This window comes from Lonchura striata, chromosome Z (assembly GCF_046129695.1).
Source record: "Lonchura striata isolate bLonStr1 chromosome Z, bLonStr1.mat, whole genome shotgun sequence".
NCBI lineage: Eukaryota > Metazoa > Chordata > Aves > Passeriformes > Estrildidae > Lonchura > Lonchura striata.
This window is the reverse complement of record NC_134642.1, coordinates 27,628,730-27,649,708: the sequence shown is the minus strand read 5'-3', so window position 1 is coordinate 27,649,708 and position 20,979 is coordinate 27,628,730. Positions and strand designations below refer to the sequence as shown.

The 20,979-nt window shown below is 37.6% G+C and overlaps 1 protein-coding gene across 2 annotated transcripts in view; it reads left to right on the top strand.

Annotated features, from left to right (window-relative positions):
• MAST4 (microtubule associated serine/threonine kinase family member 4) overlaps positions 1 to 20,979 on the top strand; it is a 279,183-nt gene that overhangs the window by 54,343 nt on the left and 203,861 nt on the right. For both annotated transcript variants that reach the window (XM_077790300.1, XM_021534406.3), the window contains exon 2: positions 9,046 to 9,199. In XM_077790300.1, coding sequence (XP_077646426.1) covers positions 9,046 to 9,199 — 154 coding nt within the window. The remainder of the gene's footprint in view (positions 1 to 9,045; positions 9,200 to 20,979) is intronic.

The following is a 20,979-nucleotide window of genomic DNA, read 5'->3' as shown; positions in this document are numbered from 1 at the left end:
GGAAATATTCATTCTGGCTAGTTTACTATCTTTATCTAGAGCACAGCATAGTGTATAGTTAATGCTATTAAAATGGCTCTGCATATGATAATAAGAAAATTAATACAACCATGGAAAACTAAAGAACAAAAAGCTACCAAAGAGGTAGAGAGAAGGTAAGAAATAGTACTTTGTCACAGTATTAGTAACTTTTGTTTAAACTTGGTGGTTCCTACTGTTTAACTGAAAACTTTGTTGTCTTCTCTTCCACTTCTTAAAGTAGATAAACCAGTGAAAACAAAACAACCAACCATCTGAAGTGTTTGCTTAGTATTAGGAAGATGTGATTTTTGCAACTGGCTGTTCCCTGTCCTGCCAAGCAGTTTCTTTGTGGGGATGCAGTGGTGGTCATCTGCTGCTGCTCCTCAGTGTCCATGGGCTTGCTGGAAGGATCAGGACTGCTGTGGTGATGGCTGCTCCGTAAACCTGCAGTGCCTTGTGTCTGAAATTGTGTCTGGGTGTGTCTGTGTGGTTTTTCTTCTGCTGCAGGTTTCCAGTTCTTGCCCCACTGCCCCAGCATAGGTGTTTTCCCAGGGCACAGGAGCCACCAGGTTTGTGGTTGGGTTGTGTCTGATTTCCCACCAGAGTGAATCAGATGTGCTTCTTCCAGCTTTTTCTTGCTGAGTCCTGGTTACTCTCTGGGTCTTTTACAACAAGCAGATGTGGCAGTAGTGACAGCAGGTTTCAACACTATTAAATGCTTTTTCCTGACAAGATGGCCATCAGGACAGGGGGAGGAAGGGAGTATCCTTCCTGCTGCATAGCAGTGGCATACTTTGCTGCACATCTGGGCAGCTAAGGGTAGATTTTCTTTTTTTATCTTCATCAGATCCCTTTTAAAAACTGTGGAAACAAAGGTAAAACACGAGCATGTTTCCTGCACACTGCTTAAAGGACCTGTACCACTTGCAGAAAGTGGGATTTTCTTTTTCCAGATGGTACCTTTGCCTTAGAGCTGAGTGGGTTTGGCAGACCCCTGGGACACTGCTCTCTGTTTTCATGCCTTTTTTGTTAACTTCTCAAACAGACTTCCTCACTCACAGAATCTGCTGTGTTGGATCTGGTCCCTCTGTGTCCTTCCTAGTAGGACTGACCTGTTGAGCTGCTACAGCCTTATTCTGGCTAGCAGTCTGTGAGGCTTTGACTTCACTTTTTTTAGAGTGCTGACAGTTTTTCCTAGTTTGGAAATGATGGGTTTTTTGTAAGAAGCAAGAGGCCTTAACCTATCATGTGCATTCCTGAGAAGATACCTGTATGACTGTCAGAATAAATTAAAAAAGGGTTGACATTACCCGTTAGTAAACTGCCCTATGCAATCCCTTTTAAATATAGGTTGAATTATTTATTTTTTTAATTTTTTTCTGGTTTCTGCTTATGTTTTTAGGGCCTTATATGAGGTCTGCCAAACCTGCTATTTCTTATTCTTTTGGTGTTTGTAAAAGCTGGGTGTGTAAATACAAGGAGACTGAAGGCAGGCTGAATTATTTGAGGCAGTGCCTTCAATACAAATACTGGTGCTTCCTTTGTTTCCTGGAAAGGGAGCAGTCTGTCTCTGAGTCTGTGTGTACAGATGCAGCACACAGGAGGCTTTCAAGAAGTGAAGGACTCTGTCATATTGTAACAAAACTGTTCCATCTTAACAAGGGTAAAGTAATAATTGGCTCAGACAGCAGTGTGCATGCATATTTATAGGCCACTTTTTGGCCTTGTAGAATATTGTAAAGGCTGTGCTTAATTTTATGTGCAATCATGTATAAATATGTTTCTGAAAAAGGATTGGATGCAACCTGATTATTTTTTAACATGGCCATAGCTGATACTTCAAAATTTGTCTTGAGTTGTATTTATTTCCTTTTAATTGACTAGGCATCAGATTTGTTTTTAAGAAAAATACAATTGTTTTAAATGCAGATTTGCATTTCTAGAATGAGTGGGAAGTGGGTAGCAAGATAAGGTGGTTATGTCTCTGTTGATCCTTAGCAGAATTTTAAAATGTTTCTTCACTACTTAGGATATAATGGGTAAGATAGTATAGGAAAACATCATGACTCTTTTAGCTGCTGCTCTTCATGCAACATCATGTGTTCAGCATAATGAACGGGACGATTTTGAATAGTGACATTAGTTTTAAAGACTCTGTTTTTGCATGTATGTGGGATGTAAAATCAATAAATACAATGGTTAGAAGTGATGCTTTGTGAATCACAGTTTTACTGTGGGTTTCTTTTTACCTTGGTAAGGACATGTTTGCAGTGCCAGTTGCAGGTTGCATTCATGTGTAAATCAAGTGTTGCTGTATGAATGATTAGCAAATTTCCCTGTAAACAAGACCTTTTCTGTATCTAATCCTTTTAAACCCACAGTGAGCCTAGGATCTTACTTTTTGTCCCTGCCATAGCTGACAGACTGGTGTCACTGTCCTTACAAGGAAACTGCAGGTCATAGGGAGAAGTGAAATAATCCAAGGCTTGAGGTCAAGACTAGAGTGACAGATGCCACTAGGCTGGAGAACTAGTGAGGTCTTTCAGCCCAAGCTGAATAGCCCAACCTTTCCTATGGAGAGGCAATGCTGAATTTAAGATACGTGGGATCTGTGGTGGTGGAAAAAATACCTGCTTATATTTGAGGAATTGTGGTAGGAAACAGGGAAAAAAATGGGATCTTCCCTTGTTCATTGAAATCCTTGTGGCCTGTTGAGTTTCTCTTGGTATTCAGTCTTCACCTTCATTATCCATGGCTGTGGTAAGTGGTGCTGGAAGTGGTGCTAGTTTTGGAGAAGTTTTCTTTTAACTCTGTGTGGTAAGATATTTGTTGTTCTTTGTTCTGCAGAGCTGCTCTGAGAACTGCGAATATTCAGAATAGTTGCATAGTTCTGCAAACCCTACTCAAAACTAAGGTGGATTAGTATTGCTTGTGAGTAAAGGGAATGTAGAGTATTTCAACCATCAGCTGATTTAAAAGGAACTGTTGACAGTCTCATTCAGCTGATGTATTTGATACAGGTTTGTGGAGATTCATAGGCAGCCCTAGATTGGTCAGATTGCACCCACAAGCAGAATTCTTCAAAAGCTGATGTTGTTGTGACCAAAAGTGGATTCCTGTGTACTGCAGACATGAGTTACTGCAAGACATCCATGGAAATTTGATTGCACCTCTGCTTGTGACGGTACTGTAAGATAGACTTCTCTGGTATTTATACTACACCAGTGTGGCATTTCCTCTTCGAGTCTAATGTGGCTCTACTGAGTTCTTGTCAAGCATCTGGAATAACTAAACTGCACTATGCTCTTAATTGATAGAAGTGTATTTTTAAATTACTTCTAAGATGCTTTTGGAAAGTATGATGCTATCTGTTAATAAGATTATATTCAGTGTTGCTCTCTGTGTCAGTGCAGCTAATCAAAACTCATGTATCTATGCCAAATGTAATTAGACTTAGAAAGAGTATTTAAATCATAAGACCATACCTCTCCTCTATGTCCAGCTGAAGTAAGTTTGTATAGCTTGCATCAAAAGAAAAGTGCTTTACTGAGCTATTGTGTTACAACAACTGTGCTTAAAGTGCTTGTAAATAAGCAAGACAGAGAGGCAGCATGCTGAATGGAACCCAGTGTAAATAACATGATGAAAGACTAATTTATATCAAAGCAGACTACTAGGAGCATAAGGGGTTAATCACTGTTGAACTAGTGGTGGGTCTTAGCATGATTGCTTCTGGCACAGCTTATGTTTGAAGATGCAAGAAACAGAAGGGATTTGTAAGGTTTGTGGAGCCATGCTCCTGTTAAGCATTTAAACTTTACAATGACGGTTTTCAGTGAATGACTGAATCTCTCTTCAATGTCAGGGAAGCTTCTATAGGTTTATCTGCATAGGACTGGAGCCTAGTGCTTTCTCATGTCTTTAAACATCTGTGATTTGGCATATTTCTTGACAATGTACTTAGTAGTGTAATTTTCTTTGGGGACTTTGGGTTAATAATAAAAAAAATCCCTAAACTACAGTTTACTGTAGTAAAACTACATTGGCTATTTGCTGCTTTTCATACACCTCATTGAGACTGTATCTCTTTTTTTGGATTTATGCTTGTCCGGGGGAGATATAAAATGAGTGACAGTGTGCAGCCCTTCTGTGGATACTTTAGGACTGAATATGCATGTAGAGCATGAACTGAGGTAGGAAAAAGTGCTGCATTGAGGAGGAAGAAATGGAGTTGCTTAATAGAACATTTTTATTCATATTTTTAAGACTGAACACTTGACCAGTATTTTCCAGTTTCTATGGGAAGTAGAAATACTGCCTGTGGAGCAATTGAGGGAGTTTAGGAGTGAAGTAGTTTGGACAGTGAAACTGTAGTGTTTGTTGAAGAAAAAGTGGAGCTGATCAGACAAGTTCAGTTCTCAATTGAATTTAATTTTTTGTTGGAAGAAGACACTCCATGTTGCAATGCATTTCAGCAACCCAGAACAGCTTATTTTCCTTATCGTGGTTTATCAGTGAGATTTTAGTCTCTTAGGTTCATTCACCTTGTACCATGAATTTTCTGAAGTGCATTTTCTTTCTGACTGCCTCACTCCTCATTATGTACTCAGCTCAAATTGTGCTCCTGAACACTGGTGCAAGGTCTTATTTTGAATCAGTTGTCATGTCCTTAATTTTCATAAGGACGTGTGGGCTGATGTACTTGATGTGACTATTTGATTATACAATTATAAAGCAGAGAATTCATTCTAGCTTTAGAATAAATACATGGTGGTTGATAGGTGGATTTAATGCTACTGAGGTTTTGAAAAGTATTAGTATAATCCTTTATGAGTAGGTGAACTGTTAAAAGCCCATAGTACGGTATGAGATAATTTTCTTCAGAGGAGTGTATCTGACTCTTTCACACAGAAAATTAATAGCTTGAAAATATAGAAAAAAAATTGAGGACAAATTGATTCCTGTATAACTGGAGGATACTTCCACTCAAAATTCTATTCCTCTTTCTACAGGATCTCTAAATCTCTGTGTAGAAATCTATGGTAAGGATATTTTAATGTTCTCTTCTGTGTAGTTTTTAAACCATTCTCCTCTAATAAGACTCTCTGTTCCTTTTTGTAAGGTTCATGGGTGTGAGGGAGCAAGTAGGGTTTTATGAAAGCTGTTATCTCCTAAATTTTGCAGTGCTTTTGCAGAAATTCAACATATCTATGACATGAGTAGGCAGATTTTTAATCAAAGGTATGGAAAATTGTATTGGAAGAAGTAAACAATATATTCATCACAGGTTGGTATTTGTTGTGCGTTTTCTGTCTTTCAAAGTGCCTTTATTGAGAAGGTATTATTTAGTGTTGGGGGAGGGAGGCTTTTAAATAAGTTAACTATCCATGCATTGTGAATATTAACAGCAAAGACTGGTGGTGAGATGTGCACTGATTAAAAATCCCTCTCTAAGCAGCCTGCATACACTCTAACTTAATCCCCCTTGTACTTTAAATACAGGGCACTCAAATACATTGTTTTCACAGTTTTAATTTTTCACTGTTTCCCTCTTTTTAGCTTAAAAAGCCTGCTTTCTGTTACCCCAGTGCTCCCAAGGTCACTAACATTTCTTTTCAAAGGGTGTTGAGAAGGATATGGCTGCAGCCTGAGTGCAGTAATAAGACAGTGGGCAGAGCATGAGATAGCCACTCAAGATGTAACATGAATGTGATTCTGCTGGAAGCTTCCTGCAAGGATATAACTATTGTATTCCCTGCAACTTGCAATTTGACTGATAAAAAAGGGAAACCAGTCTAACCTTGGTTATCCTGTTGTGTTTGCATGCCATCAGCACATGACCATATAGCTAGTAAGTATGAAGTAAATACCAAAACAGTGATGATTGTGGATGAGCAAAAGTGAGTGCTGAGCAGAAGCAGCTTAATTAAAATTATTTAAAATCTCTGTGGTGGTGTCTAGAATTTCAGTTTTTAGATAGTTGCTTTAGTGTTGTCCTGTGGACAGCAGTGTCTAATCTTACAATCTGATAAGATGCACAGCCTGAACTTTCATGGTGTTCAGATTTCCAGGAGGTCTTTCAAATAAGTATTAACAAGTTGGAATAGGTCTTGCTATTATTTGAATTTGATGTAATCTTCTTACTAAATAATTGTAGCATCTTTTTGAACTGAATTAACCACTTCGTAGGATTTGAATATGTAACATGTTATGCATCTTCAGAACCAGCTTTGTGTTCCAAGGAAGTAGAATCTAATGCTTTCTTTTTGATTTCCTTGGACTTGAATGCTCTGCCTGTGAGGATGGAAAGGCTATTCCATTGAGGGTAGAAAGCTTCGTCTGCTACAAATGATTTTGCTTTAAATGACATCTGAATGGGGGCCATAAACCGCTCGGGTTCTGGTACATGTTGCTGTCTAGAGGCTGGCACAGGAAGGGCACTTGCAAGCCTGGATGCTTTCTGCAGTTCATTTTCTCATATTTCCCAGATATCCAGAGCTGTTATGCCAAGGCTGTTAAAGGGTATATCCTTGCCTGGTCTTGGTTTACTGCAATATCAGTTAGAATGTACAGACTCCTGACAAATACACACTTTACATGCTCTTAGATTATTTTGGGCCTTTGGAAGCAAAAGTGAGTCTTTGGATAGCTTCCAGAAATTCTTTGTTGATACATGTGTAATTGTTTCTGTGAAGCAAGATTTTGGCATCAGTATGAAAATACTAAATCTTGTACTTCCATGTTGTTTCTTTGTAGCTTTATACCTTAAAAATGTCTTTTGGTGTAATAGAGTCACTCAGCAAGAAGAGGGTACCTTTGTGAGAGAACACTGGTAGGACATTACTATTAAGACTATGAGCTACTAGAGGCTAATATTTAAACTATGTTAGCTCTCTGTGATAGCATCTTAATTATGAGTTGAAGATCTAGATGGTCTGTACTGTAGCACTGTCTTAAAGTTTCTTCTGAAACCCAGAAAGCTGTGAAAATGGAGCACAGCTTCTTTAGGAATAATGACTTTAAATCAGACTGCATGTTGTGGAATGCGCAAGTCTATTCATTGTGGGAGTGACTTGAACAATCATAAAGTTTGAATATCTGGTTAAAAGGGGAAAAGATGAGAGAATGGAAGATGCAAAAGTTTGTTATGTTGGCTTAAATGCTAATGTGTAGGGAGCTTAGAGCATGAATTGATTTTTTTTTCCTTCTGCGTTTTAAAAGCTTGATGAACCTTAGTTCAGGAAAAAAAGAGATTTATAATGTGTTGATTACTTTGAAGTGTGAACCTGTTTCAAGAAAGCATGAAATTTTGCCAGTAACTCACCTAAAGCCTTGATGGGATCATGTCATCTTCAGATGATAGGACTAATTTGGAGTCTAGAACTAAACAATCTCCATCAGGATCCATCAGTCAGGAAGCAGCTTGAGTATCTGCTTTTAGACTTACATGAAAGACTCTCAAGATGGTGTTTTTTTTTTTTTTTACAAGTTAGCTGTTGTCAGTTGCTTCCTTTTTAAAAGAGTAATTTGTATTTAATTTTTAAATACATCTTGTGATGTATCTTAGAAGTTGTAAATACAAATATTTGTGACAAGCCTGTGTTTGTGGAAGATGAACAGTAACAATTGTCAGGTAAATATTCTTTGTGACCCCAAAACCATTCAGCTTAGTGGTTAAGGGCATGTGCTATGAGTTAATCAAATACTTCAGTGTCTGTTGTGAACATGAATGAGTCTTAATATACTGAAGAAGCAGATTAAGAAATCAGTTGCATTTATTGATGCTTTAGGAGTGTATATACACTTCCACTGAGATGCAGATTTGATTAAAGAAACATTTAAAACAATCCCTGAAACAATAACTAACCTGAAATATGAAGTACATGGGGAACTAAACATGGGATTCAAAATGCTTTGTAGGGAAGACAGTAGAATGCTGTTAGATTAACTGTAAGCAAAAATGGGCTTTGCTGTGCAGATTCATCAGTGTTTCTTGTGACCTTGACTCATTCCTTTCAAAAGGACAAAAAGGATGAAAGAGTCAAGTATGAAGGTGATGCATAGATTTTCTGGCTGATAAGTCTCAGTACATGAACTGTAAAAATATAACACTTAGACATGTTTGGCTTCCTAAAAAATTGTAGTAAGAATTAGGGTGTAAATATTGCAGAAAAAAAATTTGAGTGATTTTTCAAAACGATGACACCATGCCACTGCAGCACTTACAGGAGAAGGATGGTTGTAGAACTTTTTCTGTTTTGTATACTTGCATACCCTGATTTATTGTACTTTCTTGGTATGTGCTCACATGCATTTTGTCTTGTTTTAGTGTCTTATTTTATAAAATAGTGAGACATATCGTCAAGACCAGGCAGCTAAAATGTTTTGTGGCTATGATGACAGGAACCCCGTCTGAAGAATGAGGATCTGTATTTCCGTTTAACTTCAAAGTCAGTGTAAATGAATGTGCCTTTTATAAACAGGATAATTTAATTTTTTTTTTTCTCACTGGCGTTGATGAATCTGTTTGTTGTCATTTCCCTGGACTGGACAGTGGTTTGCAGTTTGTTGATGGTGCAGTGCCATCTAGTGACTGCTAGCGTGGACGTGGGGAAAACTTGGCAAAGAAAAATGCTGGAAGAGCCTGTCGGTGTCTGGAGTAAGCTTCCAGATCAGTTGGCTCACAACTGCAGAAATGCTGCTTTATGGAAGGATGAGCGAGATGAACTATGAGCCCTTTTATCTTGAGACAGGACCTCTGTGCGCAATGCTCTTTGTGTGAGATTGGTTGGAGGTGGAGTTAACTGTTCAAGAGGAGGATGGCTTTCTTACAGAGCCAGACACAAATCTGGCACTTGAAAAATTTTTATTTTCAATTAGCAAATTCCTTACCTTAAGATCTTTGGGATCTTTTTTTCCCAAATAATGTTACAATCTTTAGTTGAAGATAACTTATATTTTTCTTTCAGTGAAGATAAGCATTTAAACAGTATAGGTATGTATTTTTTTTCTGTTTCTTTGCAGCTTGATCACATATTGTCACCTCCACCTATGCCTTTCCGAAAATCCAGCAGTCCTGAAGTGTCTTCTGGCCTTGGAAAATCTCCTAAATTTAAAAGGCAGTTGAGTGAAGATGGGAGACAGCTCAGGAGAGGAAGCCTTGGAGGAGCTCTGACTGGTGAGTTTGGGGTATGTGTAGTGTCACCTGGGTTAGCACAAGGAGCTGATGGCACCTTGACAGCTTGGTGTTTGCCTTGTGGCTGAACTCTTTGTGGGAGGTGTGAGCTCCACCTGGAGTTTCCATAAGTCTCTTCCCAGTGTGTTCCCTGACAGTGAGATGAGTCATGTTTGAGGTTCTGCCTCTAGGGGCTGCTGACAGGTGGCCAAGCACAGCCTGAAAATCACCCCTATCTTGGAGTTTGCATGTGCATGTGCATTTATCTTGCTGACTCACGTGCATCTATCCATGGGATCACCTATATCTAGTTTCCTCTAGGAGTTGAAGTGCATGAATGGTGCCTTTAGACTGGATTTCATTAAAGAAAATGCAATTAGACATAATTTAGGTGGTGGAATACTCACAGGGGAGGAACAGCATTACAACTAGCCACAAGCTGTGGACTGCATCTTCTCCTCTGTGGAGCCATGCAGAGGTAGCAGGATGCTTGAGGAGGGCTTACCTACCCTGGTAGTATCTTCTAGATATCAGGTGCTGTGACTGGTATCGTTGTGATAGTGATGGTCACTGAAGAGTGATTAGTTTTGACTATGGAGCAAATTAAATATTAAAAAACCAGGGAGTTTTTGTATTTAAAAAAAAATAAATTCACTGGAATTTGAATCAAATATGTTTCTAAAGTGCATAACGGGTAATAGAGGAATTTGTTGTACTTGGTGAGAGGGACAATAGATTTCAATAAATTTACTGAAGATAGAAATTTCACAGAATAACAGAACATACTAAGTTGGAAGTCCAACTCCTGGCCCTGCACAGCACCATCCCCAGGAGTCATACCACATACCTGAGAGCATTGTCCAAAAACATCTTGAACTGTGTCAAGATGGGTGCTGTGATCACTTCTCTGAGAAGCCTGTTCCAGTGCCTGACCTCCCCTGGGTGAAAAACCTTTTCCTGATACACAACCTAAACCTCCCCTGTTTCAGCTTCAGGCCATTCCTTCAGGTCCTGTCACTGCTCACCAGAGATAAGAGATCAGTTCCTGCCCCTCCTCTTCCCCTCATGAGGAAGTTGTTTTATCTGTCTGAGTGATGTTGATTGATATTAGAATCAAGTACATTAAATTTAGGTTAGAGGAAGTTGAAATGGTATTTACTTGAGATAGGACTGTCCTCTGTCTCTAAATTCTGTGAATTGTTTAGAGTTGTTATTACCTGGGGATGAAAAACGGTTCCACAGTAGATAGAGCTGACTCTTCTGCAGTAGTTGTCTGAAAAGTACTTTTAGAGTATTTGCTCTTCACAGTTCTCTCCTACCGCTTTGCCTAACCTTTCCCTGGAAGAAGCTTGAAGAAGTTATAGCAATAACTCTTTGTATTCACCACCTTAAAATCACCTACATGGCTTCTGGTAAATGACAAATAATTTTGTCTTAAGGAACCTAAAGAATTAGGTTCACACTTTATGTGAAGAAAAAACATATGCTACTACAGCAATTTCTTGTATCTTATAATCACATAATTGTTGCTCTGATTTTTAGTGTCACTAGGGTAAGATCTGTCATTTCCCTTGCAACTTCCTTTTTGTTATGAGTTGTTGCTAAGCTTTCAGAAATAGTGTAAGAGTATTTGTGGCTTTAATGAAAAATAAGTGACCTGCAGCAGACAAGTGTCAATTTTGGTAACTATTTCAGTAAACTCTCTGGCAGCTCTGGAGTGTTACAACTTTGAAAGCTTGGAGTGTAAACTAAATTACTGTTTTAGTGAGACTAGAAACTGCCAGCATAGTTGTTTTTTTTTAGGAGGAGCTGGTGTGGTTCTTTAATTTTGTTTTTGTCTAACTTTAAAGTGGAGTGGTGGTCTTTAAAAACTGATCTTTGCCATACAAGCCATGCAGATAAAGAGGAAGAAGACAGCCTAATCAAAAACAAACATAGCAATTGTGCTTGGCTGCCATAGTCTCTAGTCTTTATCTCTATGCTTGAATTATTGCTTGAGGCCTTTATAAAGGGAAATAGATATGCTTTTTGTCTGCATGCAATCTGTTGTGCAGGGTTTCATGTCAGTGTGCAATGATGTTAAACTGCTTTATTACCATTGCACTTTAAATGAACCTGAATACCCTAGAGGCTTTGGTATCTTAAAATAATTTAAATATCTTAACAGCTTTCATGATACTGATTAAATTAATCAAACTCATTCTGATGACAGAAAGTTCTTTATATTCTTTAGGGATTTTTTAAAAATTGTTTTAAATAAACCACTGCAGAAAGAGAACTAATTCCTAGAGTTGTTTCAAATGTTCAGTAATCTGAAGTTAATAATGTTGCTCTGGTCACATATTTACACACCTTTTTTAACATACTGAAGTTTTGGGGTTTTTTAAAGATTTCTTTAATGCTTAAGAGTGGTTTGGTGTTGTGGTTTGAAACAACAAGAATCACAGTGTCATTAAAAAAAAATTTAAAATGGTGAGCTGACGTGAGCTTAGTAAGGGATAATTTCTATGCTCACACATTCCTCCCAAATTTCTATTTCAGTCTTAATGTTTTTACAAAAATATTCCTGGTCCATAAAGGGGGAGAAAATATTTGGCGGCCTGTAATTTGAGAAAGTACTTGATCTTTAATATCACTATTAATGGTTACTGTCTTCCTTTATTCTTTCTTGTCTTTTGTTACTTTTAATACAAAAAAGCAAGCACTTTAAGTGCTAGCTTAACAGTGGGTATCAGTTCATTGGAAAATAGTTTGGAAAAATAGATTTGAAATTATTTTCAGTTCAGTCTCTGCCTCTGTTGTTAAAAAATGTGCGATTCCTAAAATACAGTAGATGGGAATAAGTAAAGCAAGAGACAAGACTTCTAGCTTGGAAATTTGCAGAATATTCTTGTGCTGGTGTGTTGCTCACTCCAGATGTTAGAAAGGTGAATTGCACTTTGTATTTTACTGTGCCTTTCCTTTGGCTGTTTAAAACAGTATTATTGAGCCATGGACCATAAGCAGTGTTAACAATGAAAGCAAACAAACCAAAATTTATTTGTTTATATAAAACAAAATAGTTCAATTCCTGCAGAGCTGAATACTAATAAAGGTAAATATGTAGAGATTTTAGCTTTGGGAATAGATCCCAAATAAATTAGTTTATTTAGCTTTCAGGACAGAATAATGTTATGTGCAGCATATGAGAAGAAATAAAACCTATATTGTTGCAGTATATCGAATGAGACTTGCAAAACCTGAAAGATTACAGTTACTGAGAAGCTACTATACTGAACTGGCTGAAGTAAATTACAAAACTCTTTATATATGAATAGGAGAAAAATTGAGAATGATGTACTGAGCCATCATAATGTACTGATCTTGATGATCAGGGAGAAGAGGCTGCAGAGGTAAGATAGAAATTGAAATTATTTTTGACACAGCTTCAGGGAAACTAGAACCAAAATTGTTCCTGTGAGTTGCACAGTTTTAAGCAATCCAGGAACCACATGTTTTCAGTGACAAGCAAAGAATGCTTTTCAAAGTAGAAGAAAAATGAAATCAATGTGTTTGAGAATAAATCTGCCATTGCATTCTGTAGAAAATTGCTACGCAGCCACTGATTAATGTTTGTCCAATAAAAGAAATGACTAGTGGTTCCTGCTGACACCATGCTACTATATTTTGGAAAAACCACTTCAATATAATTGTTGTAACAGTATTGCTTTCCTTAATCTTCATTGCCAAGGAGGAAGACTTCTAGAAAAACAGAGACTAAGCTTGGAATTAAAATAGCTTGTGGCCTACTATTAGTCTAGCAAATCTCCCTTAGTAGTTCTTGTTGTGAAGTGATAACAGTTTTGTTTAATAGAAAGATAAGGTGAAAAATAGTATTTAATAACTGTGGTTGCTAAACATAAGCATTCATGAGATAGAACAATCTCAGAGTAAAAGAACTTGAATGCAATTTCTGACAAGTTCATCTTTTAATTTGAAAGGTCATGTTTCCAAAAGGTTAAAAGTTTTAGATAAAATGGTCACTTTACACTGTAATCAGTATTTGCCTTTTTCTTTTCTGCTGTGTCCTAACTTCTCCTTGCTCCAGATTCCCCCTTCCCTGCATGAACACATGCCCATAATAGTACTTGACACACCCTTTGTCTGGGAAGTAAACAGGATCTTTAAAAGTTTTGCTTGTGCCACGGAAAGTGTAAAAAACAATCCTTGCACAGGCTGTTTAACTGTAGGATAATCCCTGTCACAAAGCTGAGCTGCAGCTGCTTTTTTCATAGCCGCAGGTCAGATAGAGAGGGAAAAGAGGATTGCTTCAGAGGGATACTGGTACCCTCTGGGTGCAGGGGCATTGGCGGTGTGCTAGATGGGATTGGGAGGAAAGTGTGGTAGGTGAGATAAGCTCTGTTATTCTTGGGACAATAGACATTTGTTTAATACACTTGTATTTCAGTACCTCTTGCTGTAGCCTTAGAGTGCATTCTTAAAGATTTCTAATGGTACACAGACTGGGACTTTAAAACTTGTTTCAAATCAGGAGAAAATACGTTTAATTAAAAAGCTGCTTTTCTATGGTGGCTGGTTGTTTTGATCACCATAAATTTCAAAGGGCTGTCTATAGTCAAAGGGTTTTTGGCTTAAATTGTCTACAGATTTTAGTTTGCTGTGTTCAGAGATGCTTAAATGGAATCCACAGCAGAAGGTGATGTGAAAGGATGAGAAATTAAATGAGCTTTCATTGTGGAGAGGGTTAACCTAGCAAATCACTTGGGCAAGCAAAACAAATTGCCCTGACTTTCATGTCCTGCTGGTGCTCCTCACTTTGCCCCGAGATTGGCAGTGCAGTCCTGGTTTCTCAGTTGCTGTGCAGCATTTGGAGATTGCTATTTCCCTTTCTACTTCTGAAAGATGCAAGGACATATTTCTGGAACATATTTATTGGTGATTACTGCAGCTAACTTAGTTATTTCTATAGTGTACTGATAAGCTCTGCCATTATATATAAAGAAAAAAATGCATTTTAGCTACCTATAGCTTGAACTTTTTATCTCACCTATTGTTATCTCATCAATAACTACTTGGAAAAGACTTTCTGCTGGGCTAATTGTGTCTAACTGTGGTAGGGCTGTTATCTGCTAGGCTTATATTGATCTTACACAAGTACAGGTAACATATTATATACTAATTTCATTTTATAGAATCTTAAATCCAAGGATCCTAAAGCACTCTGGGTTAGCAAAATTACTTCATGTTCTTCTGATCATGCATTGTCTACAGATCATGAAGAGCTAAAACAAAAAAAAACGTGATTTATATATTTTTTCATTAATGTTCTTGCTTTGATCAGCTTTCCACCTCTGAGTCATCAGTCATTCAAATACGCTCAGCAATTGTTGTTATTCCTGTATAATTAATCTGTGGTTGATTTGAAATGAATTTGGGAATTCTCAGTCTGGTTTTTTTTGCTTCAGAGATTCATCACTCTGCTAACACTAATTAGCAGAAAGATCAACAGCTTTATGGACCATGAAAAACAAGCTGTTCTCTTATCCATAGGTTGGCATGTGCTGGCAGGACTCTGAAAAGGAGGTTTTCCCCATTCATACAGAGGAGAAATTGGCAGTAGTAGCATTTTCACAAACATTTGGCTGTGTAAATTAGCATTCATATTGTTGAAAATGGAGACTAGCTCATGAAGTCTTACAGTGTCAGCTATTTGGTACAGCTTGGTGAATGGGGAAAACTGAACTTGTACAATCATGTGACTTGTACCTGGAAACCTTTTTGGAAATGAGACTTTCCCATAATATAGAACTACTTGTCAGAGTGATGTTATGATTAGTTTAATGGCAACATTTAAAAAAAGTTTATTTCTAATAATGATGGCCTCTTGGTGTAGATACGAGGAAGTGTTCCGTATTTCCTGTGTACATAATCAAAATTTGTTCCTATTATGGAAGAAATTATACATATTTACACCAGGAATATATGCATACAATACATGATTACACCACTCCATAAAAAGCCTTGTTATTTCATAGCTGTCTCTGGGGATACAGCTTAGTGGACTCTGTTGGCCTCTCCCCAGCCCCGGAAGCTGGGGTGCTGTAGGATATGGGGCAAGAATGACTGCCAATGCCAATGCTCTATCAGATGTGCCTTTTAATAAGAAATTTTACTTCCTACATTTTCTTCCCTTCTCATATCAGAGCAGAAGTATTTCAAAATGGCTTTCATTGTGATGCATGTCAGGACTGGATGTACCCTGTTTAGAAAGCCTTTTCTGCAGCTGCCTGAGGGCTCTCCCCACCAGCAGCACGGGTGCTAACACCACTGGGCTCTGGGCTACAGAGGTGGGAAGGTTCAGCAGCCATGTGTACATGACACAAGCACAACATGCTTCATTCATTCACTGCCAGCCCAGAGCACATCTGGCAGTCTTTTCAATTGCCCTCCTCAAAGGTTTCCTAAAAGCACCATGCCACATGTTAAACCTATTCCAAAATTACTAGAAGGAGATAGAGGCAATCTATTATATAATTACCTGACTGAGGAAATGCAATGTGGAGGGTTTTTATTTGTTTTTTTTTTTAATGCATTCAGTACAAAGCTGTCTTCTCCAGATGAAGTAAATATATTCTGCTATGAAGTGCACATTTTTAGATGGTTCTTGTTGTGCTGGTGTTTGAGATGACATTAGATTATATTTGTCATTGTCAGTTACCTTCATCATTTAAGGCTTCAATCAGCCTGCATAGTGGAGTTGATTTTTACTTCCCTGTATGCCTAGCAATATAATTTCCATATTCTTTGATGTGTCTGGAGTCTGCACCATGTAATAGAATGAGATGAGAGCAGAAGATATTGTATTCCTGTCTCATTATTTTGCCTTTAACTCCTCAATTGCTGCTTAATCATGCTTGTATCATCAGAACATGAGAAGTTGATTGTTGTTGAGATCAAAGCAAACTGTAGCCGTAGAGTGCCTAATTAGCAGATATGTTTGCAAGCTGCCAGTTTTGAAGGAGGGAGAAATAGAGTTTAACCCTCTTTGGGACACTTATAAAAGCAGCTTGAAAATTGTTAAGAGTTATTTGTCATAATGGAAAAACAAAAAGTGAAGAAAATTAATATTTATGTTAAATTTCTGAAGTTTGAGTTGTTGCTCCTTAAGAAGTACCCTAAGAGCTGTTGAATTAGCTGGCTCAAGTATGCTCAGCAGTGAAACTGTAAAAGCACAGAAAGTCCAGTCCACTTGCCTGGACTTAGCTATATGCTTGTATTTAATCAGCTGATTAACTAAATTTGAAGTTTGTGAGGCTGCAGTCCTGTTGTTGCTAGTACCTGAGCTCATTAGTGCAAAATTGACTGCAGCATATTTATAAATAAACTATAATTGCACATCAAGAACACATGATCTATACTCCTAGAGACTTAAGTCTTCCTAGTTTTTTCCCTGTGGTGTCTCTCTAGTGGATATTGTAAAGCAGATGATTTGACCACATACTTACTTTCTCCAAGTTGTTTGCTTTAGCATAAATTGAATATACAGATAGAGAAATATTTGAGAAGAGGGGGAAAAAGCACTTCCTGTACTTAATCCTTAGAAAGAAGGTTGACAACTTGAGTGGAAAAGTTTATAGATATTTTCCAGTGAAAATAGGAGCAGGATTTTCTCTTGGGAAACTCTGCCTTTTGAAAAATTACTGCAAACATGTAGGAATTTAATTATGGGGCATAACAACATATACATGAGACAAAAGAAGGGGTCACAGTGGGTACTCTAGACAATATAGCAAGTTAACACATCATGTTTGTCTTAATGTCAGTTATAGGTTGCTGGGTACATTCTTCATATGATATTTATTCCTTACCATAACTTCTGTCAGCAAAACCCCAGATGTTGAGCTGGTGAAGAGTTGTGAGCCAAGAGTACTGGCCACTGACTGAAGCAGTTGTTCACATAATGTTTGAATTGAGCAATAGTGAATTTTTGAGGTCCTTTGTGTTTTAGGCACAGTTTTGTTGTAAGTCTGCCAGTATCAGTTATCTCTGACCTCTTGGTGTGTAGGATTCTTTTTTTTTGCAATATAGACTATACGTTGAAAGGAACTCTGTCTCATTATCACTTGAATGTAGTTTATTGTGCTTTCTGTAGTATCATGTCTGCAGTATGGATCTTAAAGGTCTGTTTTTCTTACTGCTACCAAAGTTGCATAACTGGACCTTGAAATTTCTCTAGAGCAGGTATAAGCTGTAAAAAAGGATGAAAGGGATGCAGTAATACTTATATATTATGTTTGTGTTATAGGATGGACTGGCAGCTTATAAATTTTGGAGCTGCATCTTAGAATTATAGAAAAAGGACCTATTTGTTGTTAAGACAAAGAAAAGGAAGCAGTAGAATGTTCTATCTCAGAGCTCTTTGATAAATATTACCAACAAATTATTTTGCTGAGTTGTATTTCAGTAGAGTTGTGAGGTAAGGAAGTAGTGTCATGAATGACAACTTCAATCTGTAGGGTGTTTTTATCATGTTGTTATTGTTGTCATTGGTTGGCTAACAGTGCTAGTAAGTTAGGTATGTTTGGTATGGAAAACTTGAAAAACCCAACGAAAATGAAAAACCCCAAACCTAGTCTTATCTTCCAAATCTAATTTATGGTTAGAGAGATTTGCTAGTGATCTCAAATGCATTTCAAATATTCTGTTGCTGTCACAGTACTTCAATAATAAATTGCAAATAGTCAATATAACTTCAGCGAGTATCTGTTAGCAAAGGAACTCTGAGTAATTTCCTGATCAGCAGAATTTTGTACTCTCTTTTAAACGACCTTCAGTGAGAGAATTTTGTTCCAAGCATGAACCATTATTTCTGGCATGTAATGTATTATTCCTGGTAATTGATTTATAAACAGGCCTGATTCTGCCTGCCTTTCTAGTTAATGGAGGCTTCATTTTATATATATATTTGTATTTTTGGATACAGATCTAAACCTTCATCCTACTGGTTTGTGGTCCAAAACTTGATATATCCTTTTCCAGTTCCAATTCTGACAATATTGGTGAAATTTTAAGGTATGTCTACTGCATTTTTTGTGTTGTTTTCAGGTTCATATTCTCACCCCAAATTTTTGCCTTTGGTGTGTCACATTTATTTTTCATGCATTGTCAGCCAGAATCATAGAACCATATGCCTGAGTTGGAAGGCACTCACAAAGATCAATGAGTCCAACTTCTGGCCCTACTCAGAATGACTCAAAGAATCCATGTGCCTGAGGGTGCCAGTGCTTCATCTAATTTTGGAAAGTGAAACAAATATAGAGCATTTTAGGAGATTTATAGTACATCAAAAAGTGAAAGAACTATAGTGAGTGTAATAGGATTTTTTATGAAGGCTTCTTCTACAATAACAAAAGAATTTGTAATTGAGTCAGTTGTAATTATAGGCTTACCTGAATAATGTTATGTTTAGGGGACAAATTGGCTGAAAGGAAAATTTCATCTTATGCATCAGACTGGGAAAGTGGCATTGTTCATTAACTTCAACCATATGTAGCTATGTAGCTGAGTAATATGCAAAACATGCTTCTTTAAGTTCTGGGCAATAAATAAGACATTATTAAAATGGTAGTTTTTTGATTTTTTGGGGTTTTTTTTTGCATGTTGGTGATAGGAAAGTTAAGTAAAACTTACTGGTGCAACTACAATAGAATAAGGCAAAATACTGAAAGGTTTCCTAGTGATGACCTGATGACTTCAAATCCATCCACTCTTTTCCTTTCTGGTTAACAGCTAATGGGAATGATGGGCTTTAATTCCACCCCTCCTCCCTGCCCCAGATGTGAAAAAAGACCCTAAAATTTGCAGTGTCCCCATCACTTCTTACAGCTGTGATGTCTGTAGGAGTTCAATTTGAGTCAGTAAAGCTAAATGCCATAACTTGAACCTAGTGAATACTAAGGTGGGATGCTCTGCCCTTCACCTGGCAGGCGTCTGAACCTGGAGTGAGCCTTCATTTATTTGTGGCAGTAAAAGTGGTGGTGTACCGCTTCATGCTTTGGTCTTCACCTCCTGCTGCTCAGGCAGTTTGTGTGTGGCAGTAGTGTTATTAAGAATTTGGTAAAATAAAAAAGTTCTTAACATCAATGTAGCATTAAGAAGCAAGCATTCTTTATTTGTCAAGATGCACAGGGGAATAACTTTTCCCAAAGCCATGCATTCTGAGTACAGGGAAGTTCCTGTTTATATTACTATATTTTACATAAATATTGATTGATTGTTCCAGAATATGACAATCATTACCCTGAAATCGTTAACATGTTTTCCTTCCCCTTCACACGTGTTCTGTCCTGGGGGCGGGGGTTTCTCTGGTAGTCCCTGGTGGTTGTTGATCCCCAATGTTCCAGTTGACCTGTCTGAGTTGGCAGGGCACAGGGGCTGGTGAACTTGCAGTTCTCCTTTCTACACAGTAGATAGATATTGTGCAGTTCCATGGGCCAGTAGTTTTTGAAGAATAAGCATTGTGTTAGCTCACCAGGTGTAGACAATTTATTCTCTGGTAACAGTAGTCGCTTTGGGTATGTTGGGACTGCCACTGCTTTTCTGGTGACCTGGTGGCAGGTGGTGGCTTCAGTGTTTCTTTTGTTCACATCAAGACCTGTCAATGAACCCAGCTCTTCTGGGTTTTTTTTTTGTGTTCGGAAATATGCCAGGGATAAGAAGACGGAGCAGTACCCATCAGTGTTTCTTTTCAGAACATTTTTATCATCCAGAGCACTCTGCAGTAGAGTCCAGGTTCCTCTTCTGCTGTGGCTTGTTGCTATTGCTCTGAGGTAGCTCATGCTCTTGAGGCTCCCCAAAAAGAGGTGTGGAGTGAGCAATGCACTTGAACATGTGTTTGGCAAATTTGACTTGTCCAGAGTATAGGTACTTTAGATAAGATCAATCATATTTCTAAGTAAACCAGTGAGGGAGAAGTATCTAGCTTTCTGTATTTTTAAAAAATATTCTGCACTTGTATCACAAATACATATAGTGGATTTAACAAGATAATTAATTGAAATAAGTATTTCTTGGCCCTTGCCTTAAAGATTTCCAGATGGCAAGAGGCTATTTTGAAGACTGCTATTTCACAGCAGCTAACACAAACACATTGATGCTAGCTTCTGGTAAGTCTTTGGTACACTGTAATCATATGAACAGCTTTGCTTTGGACTAACTGTGTCTGTAGCTGCTATCAGCCTAAAGTCAGATTCTTCCATTTTAGCAAAGTACGTGTGTCTTCTGTTTGCAGTAGTGTAATAGAAAACTGCTTCTACTATTTAAACAAAAAATACTTCTATCAAAAACTTTCAAGATGCTTTCTCTGTATTTATTTTTGCATTTTGGCTGTCAGACTTTCTAGCAGTGCAATCTACACTATCCTAAGGACTTTTGTAAAGGTAAAATCTTACTTAGATGCCAAAACGTTTTCTTAATCAAAATGCAATTGCATAATTATCAGAGACAAATCAGTTATTTCTAAATTCTAACTGAAAATGGAAGATTTGTAGGTATTACATTTGAGCTCATTTAGTAATTCTCAGCTGTCCTATTATGATATGCATTTGAGAGGGATAAAGGAAGGAGAGTAGTATTTCAGCAGTAGGAAAAACTTTTCTATTTAGAATAAAGCAAAGCCTGCTTTGCTGACTGATTTGTGAATGATTTTTGTGGAAGTGTATGTGGTTTTAGTCTCTTTGTCCTTACACAAGTAATTTTGTCCTTATACAGTAAGTCATACAACA